Raw genomic sequence first — 18,231 nt, 5'->3', positions numbered from 1 at the left:
ATATATTCTTTGAATTCCCAGTCAGACAATGGCACTGTATACCAGTATTAAAAATTGTGGGTGCACATAACCCCCATATATTCTTTGAATTCCCAGTGAGACAATGGAACTGTATAGCAGTAGCAAAAATTGTGGGTGCACGTCACCCCAATATATTCTTTGAATTCCCAGTCAGACAATGGCACTGTATACCAGTAGTAAAAATTGTGGGTGCACATAACCCCCATATATTCTTTGAATTCCCAGTCAGACAATGGCACTGTATACCAGTATTAAAAATTGTGGGTGCACATAACCCCCATATATTCTTTGAATTCCCAGTCAGACAATGGCACTGTATACCAGTATTAAAAATTGTGGGTGCACATAACCCCCATATATTCTTTGAATTCCCAGTCAGACAATGGCACTATATACCAGTAGTAAAAATTGTGGGTGCACATAACCCCAATATATTCTTTGAATTCCCAGTCAGACAATGGCACTGTATACCAGTATTAAAAATTGTGGGTGCACATAACCCCCATATATTCTTTGAATTCCCAGTCAGACAATGGCACTATATACCAGTAGTAAAAATTGTGGGTGCACATAACCCCAATATATTCTTTGAATTCCCAGTCAGACAATGGCACTGTATACCAGTATTAAAAATTGTGGGTGCACATAACCCCCATATATTCTTTGAATTCCCAGTCAGACAATGGCACTGTATACCAGTATTAAAAATTGTGGGTGCACATAACCCCCATATATTCTTTGAATTCCCAGTGAGACAAAGGAACTGTATAGCAGTATTAAAAATTGTGGGTGCACGTAACCCCCATATATTCTTTGAATTCCCAGTCAGACAATGGCACTGTATACCAGTATTAAAAATTGTGGGTGCACATAACCCCCATATATTCTTTGAATTCCCAGTGAGACAATGGAACTGTATAGCAGTAGCAAAAATTGTGGGTGCACGTAACCCCCATATATTCTTTGAATTCCCAGTGAGACAATGGAACTGTATAGCAGTAGCAAAAATTGTGGGTGCACGTAACCCCCATATATTCTTTGAATTCCCAGTCAGACAATGGCACTATATACCAGTATTAAAAATTGTGGGTGCACATAACCCCCATATATTCTTTGAATTCCCAGTCAGACAATGGCACTGTATACCAGTATTAAAAATTGTGGGTGCACATAACCCCCATATATTCTTTGAATTCCCAGTGAGACAATGGAACTGTATAGCAGTAGCAAAAATTGTGGGTGCACGTAACCCCCATATATTCTTTGAATTCCCAGTCAGACAATGGCACTATATACCAGTATTAAAAATTGTGGGTGCACATAACCCCCATATATTCTTTGAATTCCCAGTCAGACAATGGCACTGTATACCAGTATTAAAAATTGTGGGTGCACATAACCCCCATATATTCTTTGAATTCCCAGTGAGACAATGGAACTGTATAGCAGTAGCAAAAATTGTGGGTGCACGTCACCCCAATATATTCTTTGAATTCCCAGTCAGACAATGGCACTGTATACCAGTAGTAAAAATTGTGGGTGCACATAACCCCCATATATTCTTTGAATTCCCAGTCAGACAATGGCACTGTATACCAGTATTAAAAATTGTGGGTGCACATAACCCCCATATATTCTTTGAATTCCCAGTCAGACAATGGCACTATATACCAGTATTAAAAATTGTGGGTGCACATAACCCCCATATATTCTTTGAATTCCCAGTGAGACAAAGGAACTGTATAGCAGTATTAAAAATTGTGGGTGCACGTAACCCCCATATATTCTTTGAATTCCCAGTCAGACAATGGCACTGTATACCAGTATTAAAAATTGTGGGTGCACATAACCCCCATATATTCTTTGAATTCCCAGTGAGACAATGGAACTGTATAGCAGTAGCAAAAATTGTGGGTGCACATAACCCCCATATATTCTTTGAATTCCCAGTGAGACAAAGGAACTGTATAGCAGTATTAAAAATTGTGGGTGCACGTAACCCCCATATATTCTTTGAATTCCCAGTCAGACAATGGCACTGTATACCAGTATTAAAAATTGTGGGTGCACATAACCCCCATATATTCTTTGAATTCCCAGTGAGACAATGGAACTGTATAGCAGTAGCAAAAATTGTGGGTGCACGTAACCCCCATATATTCTTTGAATTCCCAGTCAGACAATGGCACTGTATACCAGTATTAAAAATTGTGGGTGCACATAACCCCCATATATTCTTTGAATTCCCAGTGAGACAATGGAACTGTATAGCAGTAGCAAAAATTGTGGGTGCACGTCACCCCAATATATTCTTTGAATTCCCAGTCAGACAATGGCACTGTATACCAGTAGTAAAAATTGTGGGTGCACATAACCCCCATATATTCTTTGAATTCCCAGTCAGACAATGGCACTGTATACCAGTATTAAAAATTGTGGGTGCACATAACCCCCATATATTCTTTGAATTCCCAGTCAGACAATGGCACTATATACCAGTATTAAAAATTGTGGGTGCACATAACCCCCATATATTCTTTGAATTCCCAGTGAGACAAAGGAACTGTATAGCAGTATTAAAAATTGTGGGTGCACGTAACCCCCATATATTCTTTGAATTCCCAGTCAGACAATGGCACTGTATACCAGTATTAAAAATTGTGGGTGCACATAACCCCCATATATTCTTTGAATTCCCAGTGAGACAAAGGAACTGTATAGCAGTATTAAAAATTGTGGGTGCACATAACCCCCATATATTCTTTGAATTCCCAGTCAGACAATGGCACTGTATACCAGTATTAAAAATTGTGGGTGCACATAACCCCCATATATTCTTTGAATTCCCAGTCAGACAATGGCACTATATACCAGTATTAAAAATTGTGGGTGCACATAACCCCCATATATTCTTTGAATTCCCAGTGAGACAATGGAACTGTATAGCAGTAGCAAAAATTGTGGGTGCACGTCACCCCAATATATTCTTTGAATTCCCAGTCAGACAATGGCACTGTATACCAGTAGTAAAAATTGTGGGTGCACATAACCCCCATATATTCTTTGAATTCCCAGTCAGACAATGGCACTGTATACCAGTATTAAAAATTGTGGGTGCACATAACCCCCATATATTCTTTGAATTCCCAGTCAGACAATGGCACTGTATACCAGTATTAAAAATTGTGGGTGCACATAACCCCCATATATTCTTTGAATTCCCAGTGAGACAATGGAACTGTATAGCAGTAGCAAAAATTGTGGGTGCACGTAACCCCCATATATTCTTTGAATTCCCAGTCAGACAATGGCACTGTATACCAGTAGTAAAAATTGTGGGTGCACATAACCCCCATATATTCTTTGAATTCCCAGTGAGACAATGGAACTGTATAGCAGTAGCAAAAATTGTGGGTGCACGTCACCCCAATATATTCTTTGAATTCCCAGTCAGACAATGGCACTGTATACCAGTAGTAAAAATTGTGGGTGCACATAACCCCCATATATTCTTTGAATTCCCAGTCAGACAATGGCACTGTATACCAGTATTAAAAATTGTGGGTGCACATAACCCCCATATATTCTTTGAATTCCCAGTCAGACAATGGCACTATATACCAGTATTAAAAATTGTGGGTGCACATAACCCCCATATATTCTTTGAATTCCCAGTGAGACAAAGGAACTGTATAGCAGTATTAAAAATTGTGGGTGCACGTAACCCCCATATATTCTTTGAATTCCCAGTCAGACAATGGCACTGTATACCAGTATTAAAAATTGTGGGTGCACATAACCCCCATATATTCTTTGAATTCCCAGTGAGACAAAGGAACTGTATAGCAGTATTAAAAATTGTGGGTGCACATAACCCCCATATATTCTTTGAATTCCCAGTCAGACAATGGCACTGTATACCAGTATTAAAAATTGTGGGTGCACATAACCCCCATATATTCTTTGAATTCCCAGTCAGACAATGGCACTATATACCAGTATTAAAAATTGTGGGTGCACATAACCCCCATATATTCTTTGAATTCCCAGTGAGACAAAGGAACTGTATAGCAGTATTAAAAATTGTGGGTGCACGTCACCCCAATATATTCTTTGAATTCCCAGTCAGACAATGGCACTATATACCAGTAGCAAAAATTGTGGGTGTATATAGCCCCAATTCTATTGCTAGGGGACTTGCAGGGTATTTCTGAGGTGAAGGTGGGGGGGCACACCGTTGGAACGGGGATTTGGGGTGTATATATGGGGTATACGGGAATACACTGTCAGTGTGTTCCATTCAGGATCCTGGGAAAGCTGGGTTGCGGCGATTGAGCCCGTCAGTGCCACGTTACACTGACAAGCTTCTCCCTGGAATTGAAGTTATATGTAAGCCCAATATATTCTTTGAATTCCCAGTGAGACAATGGCACTATATGGCAGTAGCAAAAATAGTGGGTGTATATAGCCCCAATCCTATTGCTAGGGGACTTGCAGGGTATTTCTGGGGTGAAGGTGGGGGGGCACACCGTTGGAACGGGTATCGGGGGTATATATCGGGTATACGGGAATACACTGACAGTGTATTCCATTCAGGATCCTGGGAAAGCTGGGTTGCGGCGATTGAGCCCGTCAGTGCCACGTTACACTGACAAGCTTCTCCCTGGAATTTAGCTCTTACAAGAGCTGTTGGTTGTCTTCTCCTTCCTATCCTAGCCTGTCCCTGCCTACCCAGAATCTAACCCCTAGCTAACTGGACGGAAACCTCCGTCCTCGGTGAATTGCAAGCTCAGAATGACGCGAAGCTGGGCGGCGCTGTTCTTTTAAATTAGAGGTCACATGTTTTCGGCAGCCAATGGGTTTTGCCTACTTTTTTCAACGTCACCGGTGTCGTAGTTCCTGTCCCACCTGCCCTGTGCTGTTATTGGAGCAAAAAAGGCGCCAGGGAAGGTGGGAGGGGAATCGAGTAATGGCGCACTTTACCACGCGGTGTTCGATTCGATTCGAACATGCCGAACAGCCTAATATCCGATCGAACATGAGTTCGATAGAACACTGTTCGCTCATCTCTACTCTTAACACATCCTCAAGTTGTAGAAGGATCATGGCCTAAATAATTGCCATTAATCTTAATTGATGTTAAAAAAAGAAACTTGATTTATGCATACTTGTATAGCGCCATCATTTTCTGTAGCGCTTTACATTCATTGATAGTCACTATCCCATATAGAGCTCACAGTCTACCTTCCCTATCAGTATGTCTTTGGACCATGGCAAGAAACCCACGTAAACATGGGGAGAACATACAAGCTCCTTGCAGATGTTGTCCTTAGCAGGATTTGAACCTAGGACTCCAGCAGTGCAAGGCCACCATGCTACCCAATGCCCAATTACTAGTGATTATGATTTAGGTCCTAATCGCCCAGCCCTTCCGTGCGGTTGTTTTAAGCCTCTGTAGGGTGTAAATAAAATGTGAATTGTAGTAGCCCCCTTTCTTTCTCTGTATCAATAGTGATGAGGAAAGGTGTTGGCTTAGCCAGTGTACTGAGTCTGTCTGTGTTCGTACATCACCTTACACACTAGAAGATTCCAGGAATAAGACACACTGATTCAAAACTGTAGTTTAGAAAATGAGAATATATTTAGAATATATTCATTTCTATTTGTTTTTTTTTCTATTTTATTTTTTTTCTATACCTTTCTCTTCTTTTGTACAACCCCTTTTAATGACTGTGCATATACAGTATGTATAGGAGTTTTTTGTGAACTGTATAAAACATACATGTTTGCATTAAAACTAAAAAACTACAAATTCTACAATGTGGTGTATCAAGGAAAAGCCCGATCTTGCTTTTGCTGTCTGTAATTGCGATCATATGGATGAAGTGCTTTTTTTTTTTTTTTTTTTTTTATATATAACATCTCTCTTGGAACAGCCTGCCTCACCCATTCACCAGAGAAGCGTTCTCAACCTTGGTGGCATCTCTGTCCCTCAAATGTCCTCTGGATTTAATTGGATGATATCACCAACTGCTGTAAATCCAAGAATATGATGATAATTTTCGCAAGGAATTTGCAGTTCTCCCAAGCTAGGAAAGTGCACTATAATTTAGGACATGAAATATAGGTTCAAGCAGTAAATCAGAAGATGCAGCCTGAACTTTTGAACTTTATACACTCATTCTCCATCTCCCAACCTTTTACTTTACGACTCTAGTGTGTGCGTACGTCAGCCCATATGTCAATGGACTATATAACACAATACCTGTTATTTTCCTGGCTTACTATGAGGAAAATACTATAGCATATTTTTTTGTTGTTGTCCTAGCAAGCATGATTTAATTACTTCTTTCTTCAATTGACAATCTACCAAACATGGTAAATACAGTCTGATAATATAGCATATGTACGGCCAGATTATTGTCATATCACAGGTTTTACAGATTAGACTGGTTTTTAAGACATTCTTTTAGAGGACATATCTCCACCAACTGGTACTTTTTCCTGAAATAGATGCCACTCTCCTCAATCCAGTGCATTTGGAATTGTTTCTCTAGCTCCCACCGCTCCTGAGCAATCAAAGCAATTTAGTTGGGTGCCTGCTATGCTAAGTAGACTCTCTCATGTCAAGTGGGTGGTGCCAGCCAGGAGCAGGAAAGGGGGCTTGACTCTGATGCGGTTTATCTCATGACCCCTTACCTGCTCCTGGCTGACAGTAGTTTAGTTAGCATACGAAGCACAAATACTGCCGGTAAATGGTCTGATCGCTCAGGAGTGGTGGGAACTAGAGTAAAAAATCCAACTGTGTTGGAGTCAATGAAGGAGTACCTATTAAAAAAAAATTATAAGATTATTCTATATATAATCTTATATATAAGATTTTTTTTTTCCTTAACAGGACCTTGGAAACACACTGCAGAAATTCTACAGCATGTTTACATTGTGTAGCTTGAAGACGGTCGTCATAAATTAAACAGCTTCACTTAGATTGAATGTAGAAAATCCAATAACTTTTTATCCCAGTGCTTCTAAAATAAGCTATAATATATGCATAGACTTGTCATTGTTTTTGCTGGGTGAGATATATTCTTGGACTTCTTCTGTAGTCCCTTTGAAAAGCACCCTATAATCCTCTATTTCTCTGCTTATGGATGCAAGTGAGGTATAAATAGGAGACTTCTGATTAGACACTCCTAACACATTCCTAACCCAATCTATGTGACTCCATACTTCAATGTTCTCTACCAAGCTTCCAGGTTACTCACATCCCTTTTTTCTTTAGTTACTCCAAGCAACATTCACCAATTCTCCTTTCCAAAACAGCCTAAATAAATTTTCCTTATCAGACCTCCATCTCTCTTTTAAAGTTAGGATGTCTTGAGCCACTTCCCTTACTTATTATGTCTGTAAGTGTCTTTATTCAAGGCACCTACACTTCACACAATTCAGGCAACAAAAATATGTGTTCATAGGCTTAAAGGGGTCTTCCTATGAGTAAAACATCCATTATCCATGAAAGGCCAGGAATGTTTGACTATCCATGTAGTATGGCCACTGGGAACCCAGCATTTAACAGGGGTCCCTGAATCACATCTGTGAATGAAACAGTGGTGCACACGCTTGACCACTACACTCTCACTTCTGGAGGAGTGATGTAGAACTGTATGTGGTTATTTCTATCCAACCCACCAAAAAAGTGAAAAGCGCGTTGGTCATTCACTAACATCCCTTTCATACAGGGGAACTCGTGAACGTGGTTGTAAAAGTCGGACGCCCAACGATCGGACACTTGCGGATCCACACTTGATGTGGATTTCAGCATTGGAAGTAGCTTTTATCTGCCATCAGGAAGGGTAGCGGGTCTGTTTGGCAAATTTACAGATTAACCTATGCATTCCAGTGTGTGGCACAAAGGGGGAAACCGATAAAACAATGTATCCTTAGAGTAACTAAGTAATTTTATATGCTTTCCAGAATGCCACCACTCCTGCTGAGATATTTTATATAGTATTGGATGCACAAACAGGTAAAGGCGTTAGCTAGTAGTAAGACTTGTTCTAGCGTGACAAGATATGGCTATATTGAAAACCCCTAACAAAGGCCATTCTAAATCCATGAGGTGAAATGTCTCTGGGTATATGGGACGTTTCCCACACAAGATCCATGCAGACCTTCACTGGTGTGTTAAACAAAGAGGATTACAGAGGATTAGCTAGCATATCACCCTCCAGCACGATGGCCTGGGGCAAACACAGAAAGAGTCACTCATGCAGCAAACACGCTTTGCTTGACCAGAACCCAACCTCATCAGTGTTACTTAAAGAAAAGGGAAAGTTAAGTCACGGCTTCAGATTAGTAAATTATCTGAAGATTTCTGGTCTACAAGTGGAGTCAAGTTATTGGCTGGAATAGTTTGGTCCAATAGATAGAAAATAATAAATGATTGAAATATTGTAACTGTTTTAATACAAGGCTTGATGCTCCTGTATAAAGCTGACAGAGTAAAACAGCAGAAAAACTACTAGCAGTTCAGTATATCTTTTATTAATGATCTGTGTAGCTAATAAATATACAGGGTGTGGTTAAACCTTAATGGTTAAATGGGAAATATTTAATTAAAAATAAGAATGCATTCAACTGAGTTTACTGCTTTGGACTGCTACTGTAGCTCACTGCAGTCTTGGCCGTATGGACAAGATGCGATACATACAATGCTGAGTTAGGGTAGGGCTTCAAAGCAAATTTGGGCGCAACACATGTCGCTTGGGCCAAAAATAAGTGTTGGGGTGATCTCCTCTCAAGTTCCTGCAACACAATGGCTGCAAAAACTCCATCAGACTAATGTTCCACATAGCAGGATGCAAAAAAAAAAAAAAAAACTGTGGGAAAAATTGTGTTTTCACAGAAGGTCTGCATAGGTTTCCTCTGCGGACTTTCTGCTTCCATTATACACAGTCCAGTCATATTAATGTGACCACCGCCTACTTTTGATGTCAATGTTAAATAACCAGTCGCAGAAGGCACGTGTCATCAGCCATCTGGGTGCACTCATCCTTGTGGAAGGCACGATGGATTAGCACAAGTATGCATCTATCCTTGTGGACCATGTTCACCCCTACATGCGAAATGTTTTTCCTCAGGATGATGGCATCTACCAGCAGGACAATGCGACGTGTCATAAAACTCGCAGTGTACGTGCGTGGTTCAAGGAGCACCAGGATGAGTTTACCGTACTCCCTTGGCCAGCAAATTACCCGAACTTGAAGCCAATCGAGACTCTGTGGGACCACCCACCTTGATCGAATTGTTCGCGCCATGGATGCTCAACCGCGTAACCTAACGCAGCTGGACATGGCACTGGAGTCGGCATGGCTCAACATTCCAGTGAACATCATCACAACATTCCCTTTCTTCCTGCACGTCTCACAGCAGTCCGCTCTGCCAAAGGTACTTATTCTGGATTTTGACAGGTGGTCACATTAATGTGACTGGACTGTGTACCTACAGGGAAACCGCTGACATTTCCGTAAGTACAACTGTTTTGGAAATGCAGCGTGTCCTCTGCCCGTCTTTTCCATGTAATCACTAGAATCCCTTCCACGTTGCAGGGACTGTAAAGCGGCATCTTTTTTTATGTGGCATTAATGCCATGTGGGACTCCGGCATCCAGGTCAGTTTTTTGTCATTGCATTAACATGAAACCGTGAGAGTTGCAGTTCTTTTATTACTTGTGAGGAAATCTATATCTAGCTACTTCATACATTTCTACATTCCAAAATAACAAAGTCACCATGTGCCCCTAGACTTGAGGTCTTATTATATGAGCACTTATTGCCACCACTAAGGCTTACAATTTGTTACAAATTTGCTGTGCTTTACCTAGACTTGCAGCCTTAAATAATGGCAATTTGCCAGCTTTAGAGGTAGTTTCTTAATAAATTCTATTTTACCTTTGCCATTCAAATTCGGCATGAAAGAAAACTATTTTGGTTTCTCTTTGGAATCTGTATCTGCACTTCAGACATTTTTGACAGATGTTTTATTCCTGAAACAGCGCCACTGTTGACTAAGGATTGGTTCACATCTGCATTTGTATTCCGTCCGCGTGAGGACCCCCCCGAAGGGAATACTAAACGCAATTTCAGGCGCTGTGCAGTAAAAGCACCCAGATCCCCATAGACTATAATGGGGTCCATGTGCTTGCCACCAGATCTCCGCACAGAACATGCGGACAGGAAAGTAGTTCACAATCTACTTTCCTATCCGCATGATTCGTGCGGGCAGCGCGCAGCAAGCACATGGACCCCATTATAGTCTATGGGGTCTGTGTGCTTTTACTGCACAATGCTTGCAATTATATTTGGTATTCTGTTCGGGAGGTCCCCATGCAGACTCCTCTGGACGAAATACAAACTCAGATGTGAACCAACCCTTAGGCTTTGTGCAGTGTTGCAGCTCAGCTATATTTTATGAAGTTAATGAAACTAAACTGCAATTCTGGCTAAAGTCTGTGGGCTTGAGTGGTGCTATATGTTGTACAGAAAGCAGCGACATATTTTCTTAAAGTCAACTTGTCACATTGAAAATGCAATGGGGGGCTATATCAGTTATTGACAGCTATCTATGAATGACATGCAAAAAGAAACAAAGTTTGCAGTCTCAGATCATCAAAACTCTTCAGTTGTGAGGTTCTCCGTCGGTGCAAGGAACACTGGGCCCGCAGGAGCAGACACAATCCAAATAGAAAAGCGATAGATTCCATCAACTAGACAAAAAAATTAAAACTTCAACTGCGTTGCTGTACAAAAAAAAAACTATTAAGAACAACATGTCCCGAATTTCTGAAACATTTCGGATTAAAAGTACAAGTCCTTAGTCATAGATCATCTACTGTAAGTCTAAAGACTTGTACTGTAGATATACTACAAATACAAGGAACCAGGACTATTGTTATGATGTAAAGTGCAAAGGCAATGCAGTGATGTCTTTGAACCACTTGCGGAGGGACTTGACTTCCTGCTCTACCCGAGGTCAAGGCCTTGTTGATGTACCTCATTTCCTTGGTTCTGCGAACTAGCAGTATTTTTAACTACTGGGGAGGCTGCATCCCACCCATGAATGAACCGCTTAGATGTTGCAGTCCAGTTTTTTTTAGTTTATTATTATTATTTATTATTATTATTTATTATTCTGTTCAACCACAATTCCAAGAAATGTCTGATTTTTATTAAGTGATTTTAAGTAACTTTAAATTTATTAATATGTTTTCAGTTTCAAGTTTTTTCAGTGGCCGCTGTGGTTTTTGTTTCTTTAACAAAAGGATACCAACAATTTTGTTCACATCTGTACAGCTCATGCAAGCAGTATGCTCTGAGACTAAACTGTATCCTGTTATCTCCGGATTTATCAATCTCAGTCGCAGGGCGTGCGACCAGGTCCAAAGGGGTACGGGAGCTGCGGTCAGATAGAGATGGCCAAGTCCCCGAACCACCATGATAGCGGTTGGGGAAAGCCTTGTTCCTCAACCACTATACATATTGTTCCCATTTCCAATAGATGCCAACCCCGGGGAGGTGACTAAAAATATGAAATACCACAACTACCACACCAACCAACACATGTTAAAGAAGACCATTCATGTCCTCCTGCACATGGTGTTTTATACACAGCTAGAAAGCCAATTCAGCTGAATTCAGAGCACTGTCGGTTTTCCCGTTCTGTGCCCCAGGGCTTTACCCACTGTCAGAAGGGCATTCATGACAGTCTAGCTGGGCTGTGAGGAATGCCCCTCTGACAGTACAGGGATATCGACGAGTACTGTCAAGAGGAGCGCTCCTCACAGCCCAGTTATACTGTCAGGAACGCCCTTCTGATGGTGGGCAGAGATCGGTGCTGAAACTAACAGCACCGATATAGCCAGCCCCGAGCCGCAAAACGGGAAAGCTGACCATTTGCTGAATTCAGCGCACAGTCGACTTTCTAGCGGTATATAAAACCGCATGTGCAGGAGGACATGAAAGGTCCTCTTTAATGGAGCCTTAAAGATTTATCAGTGTCTAAAACAAAATGATAAATTTGACACATCTTCAGACTGTCTAGTCTAATGTTACACCTGTTATTAGTTGACTTAGTTTTCAACCAAAAAAAACAAATCCACCAAAATATTGGTGGATTTTGTCGCATCTTAAGCCATGCGATTTTTCTTTTTTTAATTTAACTTCCATCCTCACATAGCAGGGTGCAAAGAGAGCCTGAAGCATTTAATAGATATGGTGTTAAGCATGTCTGCCAGATTTTTTTAAGCAAACAGTGGCAGAATTCTGGCTTGTTGTCAGTATTAAATCTGCCATTGTGTATGGAAGGATTTGATCGCTGGCTATTATCGCCACTGTTGCAGCATTCCGAGGGTCTCACTAACTGCTGCAGAGTCCTAAATGAAAGACATACCTGGTTTCAGCAATAGAGGAGTGTAGGGTTTGTCACTGGTTACATTTGCCAAGCATAATTTAGATGACAACCCCTGTTGAAGTTGTAATGGCAGCTTATTTGGTTATTGCCCGGCTTTTCTAGGCCATGATTTGGTTTATGCTGACCATATACTTCATAAAGCTGGCAACTATTCTTCCTACAATACACACATACTCAACTTGGCTTGGGCTAGCATGTGTTCTCCATAAGGAAAATGGTGTGAGACATTCGTGATCGCTTACCTTCAGTGGGAGAAAGGAATCTGGAATATTAACACATTAACTCTTCTTTCTCCAAACTTCTGTCTGCGAGAGAAAGTTGGGTCACCATAATACACATTTAGTGGTCACCTAGCCACACCAAAATTGGCATGATTGTCCAATATTTATTTAATGTATGTTACTGAAATAACCTGAAACAGCTCAATCTCGTAGTTGCATCGTATAATGTATATAAAGTGGATACTAAATAATTCGAGCTAAGTGGCATGCAATATACAATGACTCCGATCTTAGGAACCACCACTGGAAAGAAAAGTAAAATGTCCACAGCATGAATTCCTGAAATCAACATTTTACCCTGTTTTGATATATTTTAAATGTTGCAGTATGTCTAGTGATCTCTAAGATTCTGCTCACAGCATCTTCAAGGCTTCTGTTTATGGTGGATCTGTTTTTAGTAAATACAATGTATATCACATGCCATTGACTATTGAATTCTTTATTGTTGCAGTACCTCTTAGTAATGAAGAGCCTGATTATGCCGCCAGAGCATATACTGAAGCGTGGCGATAGTGAAGCAGTGGCATATGCCTTCTTCCACCTTCATCACTGGAAACGGGTAGAAGGTGCACTGAATTTGCTCCACTGCACATGGGAGGGCAGTAAGTATCCTCCTTCTATACTGTACCCCTGTGTGGCTCCTCTCCATAGGTTTGTGACCTGCCCATGTTAATTAAATTGTCAGCACCATTGGAATGCTCTGCTGCCTGTATTAGTTTCAAAGGGAGCCCCTAGCACTTGTGTTATTGTTTGAAGTGGGAATACTAATTTAGTTATCTCAATGCACCATTCACAAGACATCAAAGAGAACATCTTATCTATATCAGCCCCGCTGGGATCTTTGTAATGAAGATGTGTTTTCAAAATTAGACATGCATGTAACCTTTTATCTTTTGTTTGCACAGGAAAATATGATTTTCATAGTTTTGTCATAACACAATGCGAATGCCATGCCATTTAGATTCTGTTTAGTTTTAAAGAGCTGCTGTCAGCAGAAGTTTCATATTTGTAAACCAAATGTTTCTGGAATCCAGTAATAAGTCCTTTTTTTTTTTTTTTTTTTTCCTTCCAATTTCATCTTGCCTGGCTTTTCATATAAAACATCTTGTATAGCATTCAGAACACACTTTTGTGCATCTTTACAACTGTGCTATGGTAACTGAATATGTGCTACTAGAGACTAGATAGGCAGGGACAATAGTAAAGGAGACTGTGTGACAGACGGAATGGGACTTATAGTGTTCATTCTGCCAAGGGACAGACTGTATAATGGGGCTATGTATTGCATTGGTCACAAAACATACTTATGCCACTGCCCTTTCTGCAAAGACGGTGCAATGAAAGTGCGAGTTTCCAATATCAATCATACCCTGAATCATAACCCTTTTAACATGAGCTTGTCAGATCTAAAAATGAATCTGTATCATCTATCTCCAAGTTCATTGCAGTATGTAAAGTTACTAGTGCAGGTTAATTTCTGTATTAAGTCTTTGTGTATAATGTAGATGTTTTAATCCCAAAGGGGTTGTCCAGGCAAAAATGGACAACCCTTTTAACGTTTATGGGTGCATTCACACACACCAAATTCAGCACCATTTTCCTCAGTGTGAATACACCCTAAATAAGCCGGTGGCAGTGAAAAGAAAAAAAAATCCCATTGCTACGGTGTGTTCCCGCACCTCCCGGTTCACCTGCTTCTTTAATGCTTGAAGTGTATTGAATACAGAATGCAAATATTCATTTATTGATCTGTTTCCTACTGGGGTTTCTTTATACTTTTGTTCTTGTGACCCTTAAACTTTAGTCTTTTTGCCGTTTATATTTTATGATAATTATGTTTAGTGTTTTAATCCTATGTAGCTATAGAGTCCTACATATATAAATGATGACAAGATTAGCTGCCCTTGTAAGCAGTTTTATATGTCTTTATAAGATAATCTGTTTTTGCTTTCCTAACAGCATTTAGGATTCTGCCATACCCCTTAGAAAAAGGTCACCTTTTTTATCCTTATCCTGGCTGTACAGAAAATGCAGACAGAGAACTCTTGCCAGGTAAGAAGCCGGATCAAGTCAAATTATTAGGCCATTTTGATCACTGTCATATGTTTGCAGTAGAAAGACCTGTAACAGTAAAATTGCGTATCCGTCTGAAAGTCTTTTATTTTCTATGTTACCTGGTATCATGTCTTCCTTTTTTATTCTGAGAGTGAAGCTAGCCATACTTAGATCACTCTCTACCAAACAACAACTGTCCCTCCTGACATATCACCTCAGTCTATTGAGGATATGTTCTGAGCAGTGAGAGAGTATTAAATTTGTTGTTTATCTTGCATTGACGTAAATAGGTTAAAATCCAACATGGCTGACCCTGATTTATCCCGACACCTGCTGTTGGCCAGTCCCATTCAGATCAATGAGTTTGACAGATATAAATGCAATATGTATTGCCAACTTTATGGTTTAGCTTCTGCTCACACTTGTGTTAATAGACTTCCATGTTTTGTGTAATATAAAAAAAACAAGAAGCTTGATAGTCTTCAGTAGTTGATACCTTTTTAATGGCTAACTAACAATGATGACAGATTACAACGTTTCAGAACTCTTGGCTCCTTTCTCAAGTAAATTTAAAAAACATTTCTGAAGGATGCATATTTATGTACAAAAGGGCACATAGGGATAGAATTCTAGGAGGAAAGGGGGAAGCGGGTTATTAGTTATTGGTAGAAACAATGTAAACAATTCTAGGTTCTTATCAGTTCTCAGGGTCACAGGTCAGTGATTTCTGTAGGATGCCATAAACCCATGTGACAGATTTAACCCCTTTTCCAGTGTTTGAAGCAGGGTCATAAGTTTATACTCATAAATCCGTCGCTCTTTCTTTGATTTAAAATTCCCTCTTAAAACCAAAACTTTCATGTGATCGGTGATATTATGATCCTCATTGCAGAAATGTTTTGACACGGGAAGTTCCATTCTTTGTTCTCTAATTGTATGGCGATGTGAATTCATACGCATTCTAAGCTGCTGTCCGGTCTGTCCTACATACAGATTTTTAGTGGGACATTTGGTGCACATTATTAACTAATTAGGTGTGTTACAGGTGAACGTACCTCGGATTTGATATTTCCTGTTAGAGTTTGGTATCTCTATCTTGTCAGTGGTCAGTATGTGAGGGCATGTTTTGCGCTTCTTCTGTCTGCATGGAAATGTTCCTGTGTTAGTTGGAGGTGACAGTGAGCTGCTAATAACCATGTGGTTAGGAATATTTCCATATGGTTATTAGCAGCTCACTGTCACCATTTTTTTTTTATTTTTTTTTCCAGAAATCTCATAGAGATGAGCGAGTAGTATTCGATCAAATAACATTATAGTCTATGGGAAAAAACAGGAATGTTGTTCCGGTTTCCATGGAAACTAAAGTTCGACACATTGGATCCTCCAAGTTCCAGAAGTAGCAGGATGAGGAGCACGAGGAGGTTTTTGCATTGAATTCAATGGAATTTTCCCACGTGGTATTCGACCGATATGAGTATTCGATTGAATAGTCGTATTCGATCGAATACTACTCGCTCATCTCTAGAAATCTGGTGTAAATGATGCTGGCAGCATATGAGTTGACCTAGATTTCTCTGTGGGTACACAGCTAGGCAGAGGGATAACCCCATTTATGAGGAGGTTGCACCTTGTCATATCTGAGGTGCACCCTCCTGCAGCAATGGGGTTGTCAAAATCTGGTGTTATCAAATCTCACTCAAACTGCTTGACTGTAACTAAACTTTCAGAAAGCTTCTAACATCCCCTAGTGACTCATCAGAAATTTTGATCAGAGGTGGTTTTGGCGCTGACACCAGCTTTGATCATTAAAACAAAGGAACAGAAGCTGAGTGATAGAAGTGTAGACTTACAGACTTACCATGAGCCTTTAAACTCCTGCAATGAGATCTGAACAGAGGAGAAGGAACAAAGATACAAGCCCTTAGATTGTTGGTGCACTTTATAGTATACTATAGTATATATAGTATACTAGTGTGGCACGGAATACAGTACAGATAGGCCCCAAGAAACTACAGTGTTTCTGAACACTCAGCTTCTATACCCTAATTTGCATGAACTCTAAATGGACTGACTAAAACTTTTTGGATAAATAGAAGTCCTAAATGCTCGGGGTGACAGCACCTATCAGATGATGTATGTATGTCATTGGGCATATCCAACCTGGCGAGCGGTCCTCATGTAACTGAAGGAAAATAACAGACACAATAAAGATATATGCTAACAATAAAATCCAGCTTCAAACCGCGATGCAATTCATCTAATCTTTACGTGGTTGTAGTATAAAAAATAACTTTTATTGAAAAAGTTTAAAAAGTTACATCGTAACCTCAGGAGTTAGAAGAACAAGCGGTTTGAAGCTGGATTTTATGGTTAGCATATTTCTGTTGCCTTTAATCCACATGGGCTCCGAGCTTCCTGGGATTCAATATTTTCAAGATGGATCCGCTGAGCTGAAATAATACGTTGTGTTCACAATAAACATATGTAGGCTATAAGCGTCCACATAAGGAACCACATGTACCTACCTATACAGCATACAGGTTAGATGCTATAGGCTGATTTCTGGGGATCCAAGGTACACTACAAACACAGAACTGTATCACTGCAAGGTTTGTTTCCAACCAGATTACAATGTAATTTGGAAAAAAAAAAAATCAATTCTATAGCCCTCTCCACTGGGAATGAGTTTAACCTAGCTAGCTTGTTATCTGTTTTATCTGTATGCCATGTTATACCACAATAAGGATTCCCTTACAGCTTTCTGATTGTCAGGGGGAAGTGGAACTCCAAAACTGTGCTTACTCTCAGAAAAATGGGCACCAGGAAAAAAAAATTCTCTAGCGGAGAATCACTTTAAATTGGCCACAAAGCAGATTTTCTGGTCATGATTATTGTTACCTCTCGATAGAAGAAAAAAAAAGGGGCAAAATGAAGTTTTTACTCCAAACTGTGTAATAAGCAGTTTCAATGGCAATTTCACCATGTAAGCATGTAATTGGACAATTGGTTGTGAAACCCGCAGCCCTCCTACCCATTACAGCGCTGAGTTGTTCAAGTGTTCTCACGGGGCACATCTGTCTTCAGTAACCAAACATTTTCAACTTGTTTGCATTAAAACATGTTCACAGTCAGATTTATTTTAAACATACAATTGACCAAACCAGAGGATGAAGTTTTTTTTCTTTATAAATAAATGTTTTCACGCTTTGCTCCGAGGACAAATGAAAAACAGATCTCCTTCAGCCATTTTTGTAATTTATTTTTAGGAGTAAATTCTTGTATATATTCTGTGGCTCTGTTTTTATGCTCAACTTCTTTTGTGTGCATTCTGGATTCACATTCGCTTGCTTACGTGGTAGAGTAAATGGTTAAATGGACAGTTTTCTCCTGCGGTAATAACAATGAA

The 18,231-nt window shown here is 40.0% G+C and overlaps 1 protein-coding gene across 1 annotated transcript in view; it reads left to right on the top strand.

The window, feature by feature from the left end:
• The window catches only part of ST7L (suppression of tumorigenicity 7 like), a 109,389-nt gene that overhangs the window by 64,165 nt on the left and 26,993 nt on the right, over positions 1-18,231 (top strand). Inside the window, exons 12-13 of the mRNA XM_075264064.1 lie at positions 13,222-13,372; positions 14,730-14,822. Of these exons, the coding sequence (XP_075120165.1) occupies positions 13,222-13,372; positions 14,730-14,822 (244 nt within the window). The remainder of the gene's footprint in view (positions 1-13,221; positions 13,373-14,729; positions 14,823-18,231) is intronic.

Source organism: Leptodactylus fuscus, chromosome 2, assembly GCF_031893055.1.
Source record: "Leptodactylus fuscus isolate aLepFus1 chromosome 2, aLepFus1.hap2, whole genome shotgun sequence".
Taxonomy (NCBI): domain Eukaryota; kingdom Metazoa; phylum Chordata; class Amphibia; order Anura; family Leptodactylidae; genus Leptodactylus; species Leptodactylus fuscus.
This window is presented reverse-complemented; position numbering and strand designations above follow the sequence as displayed.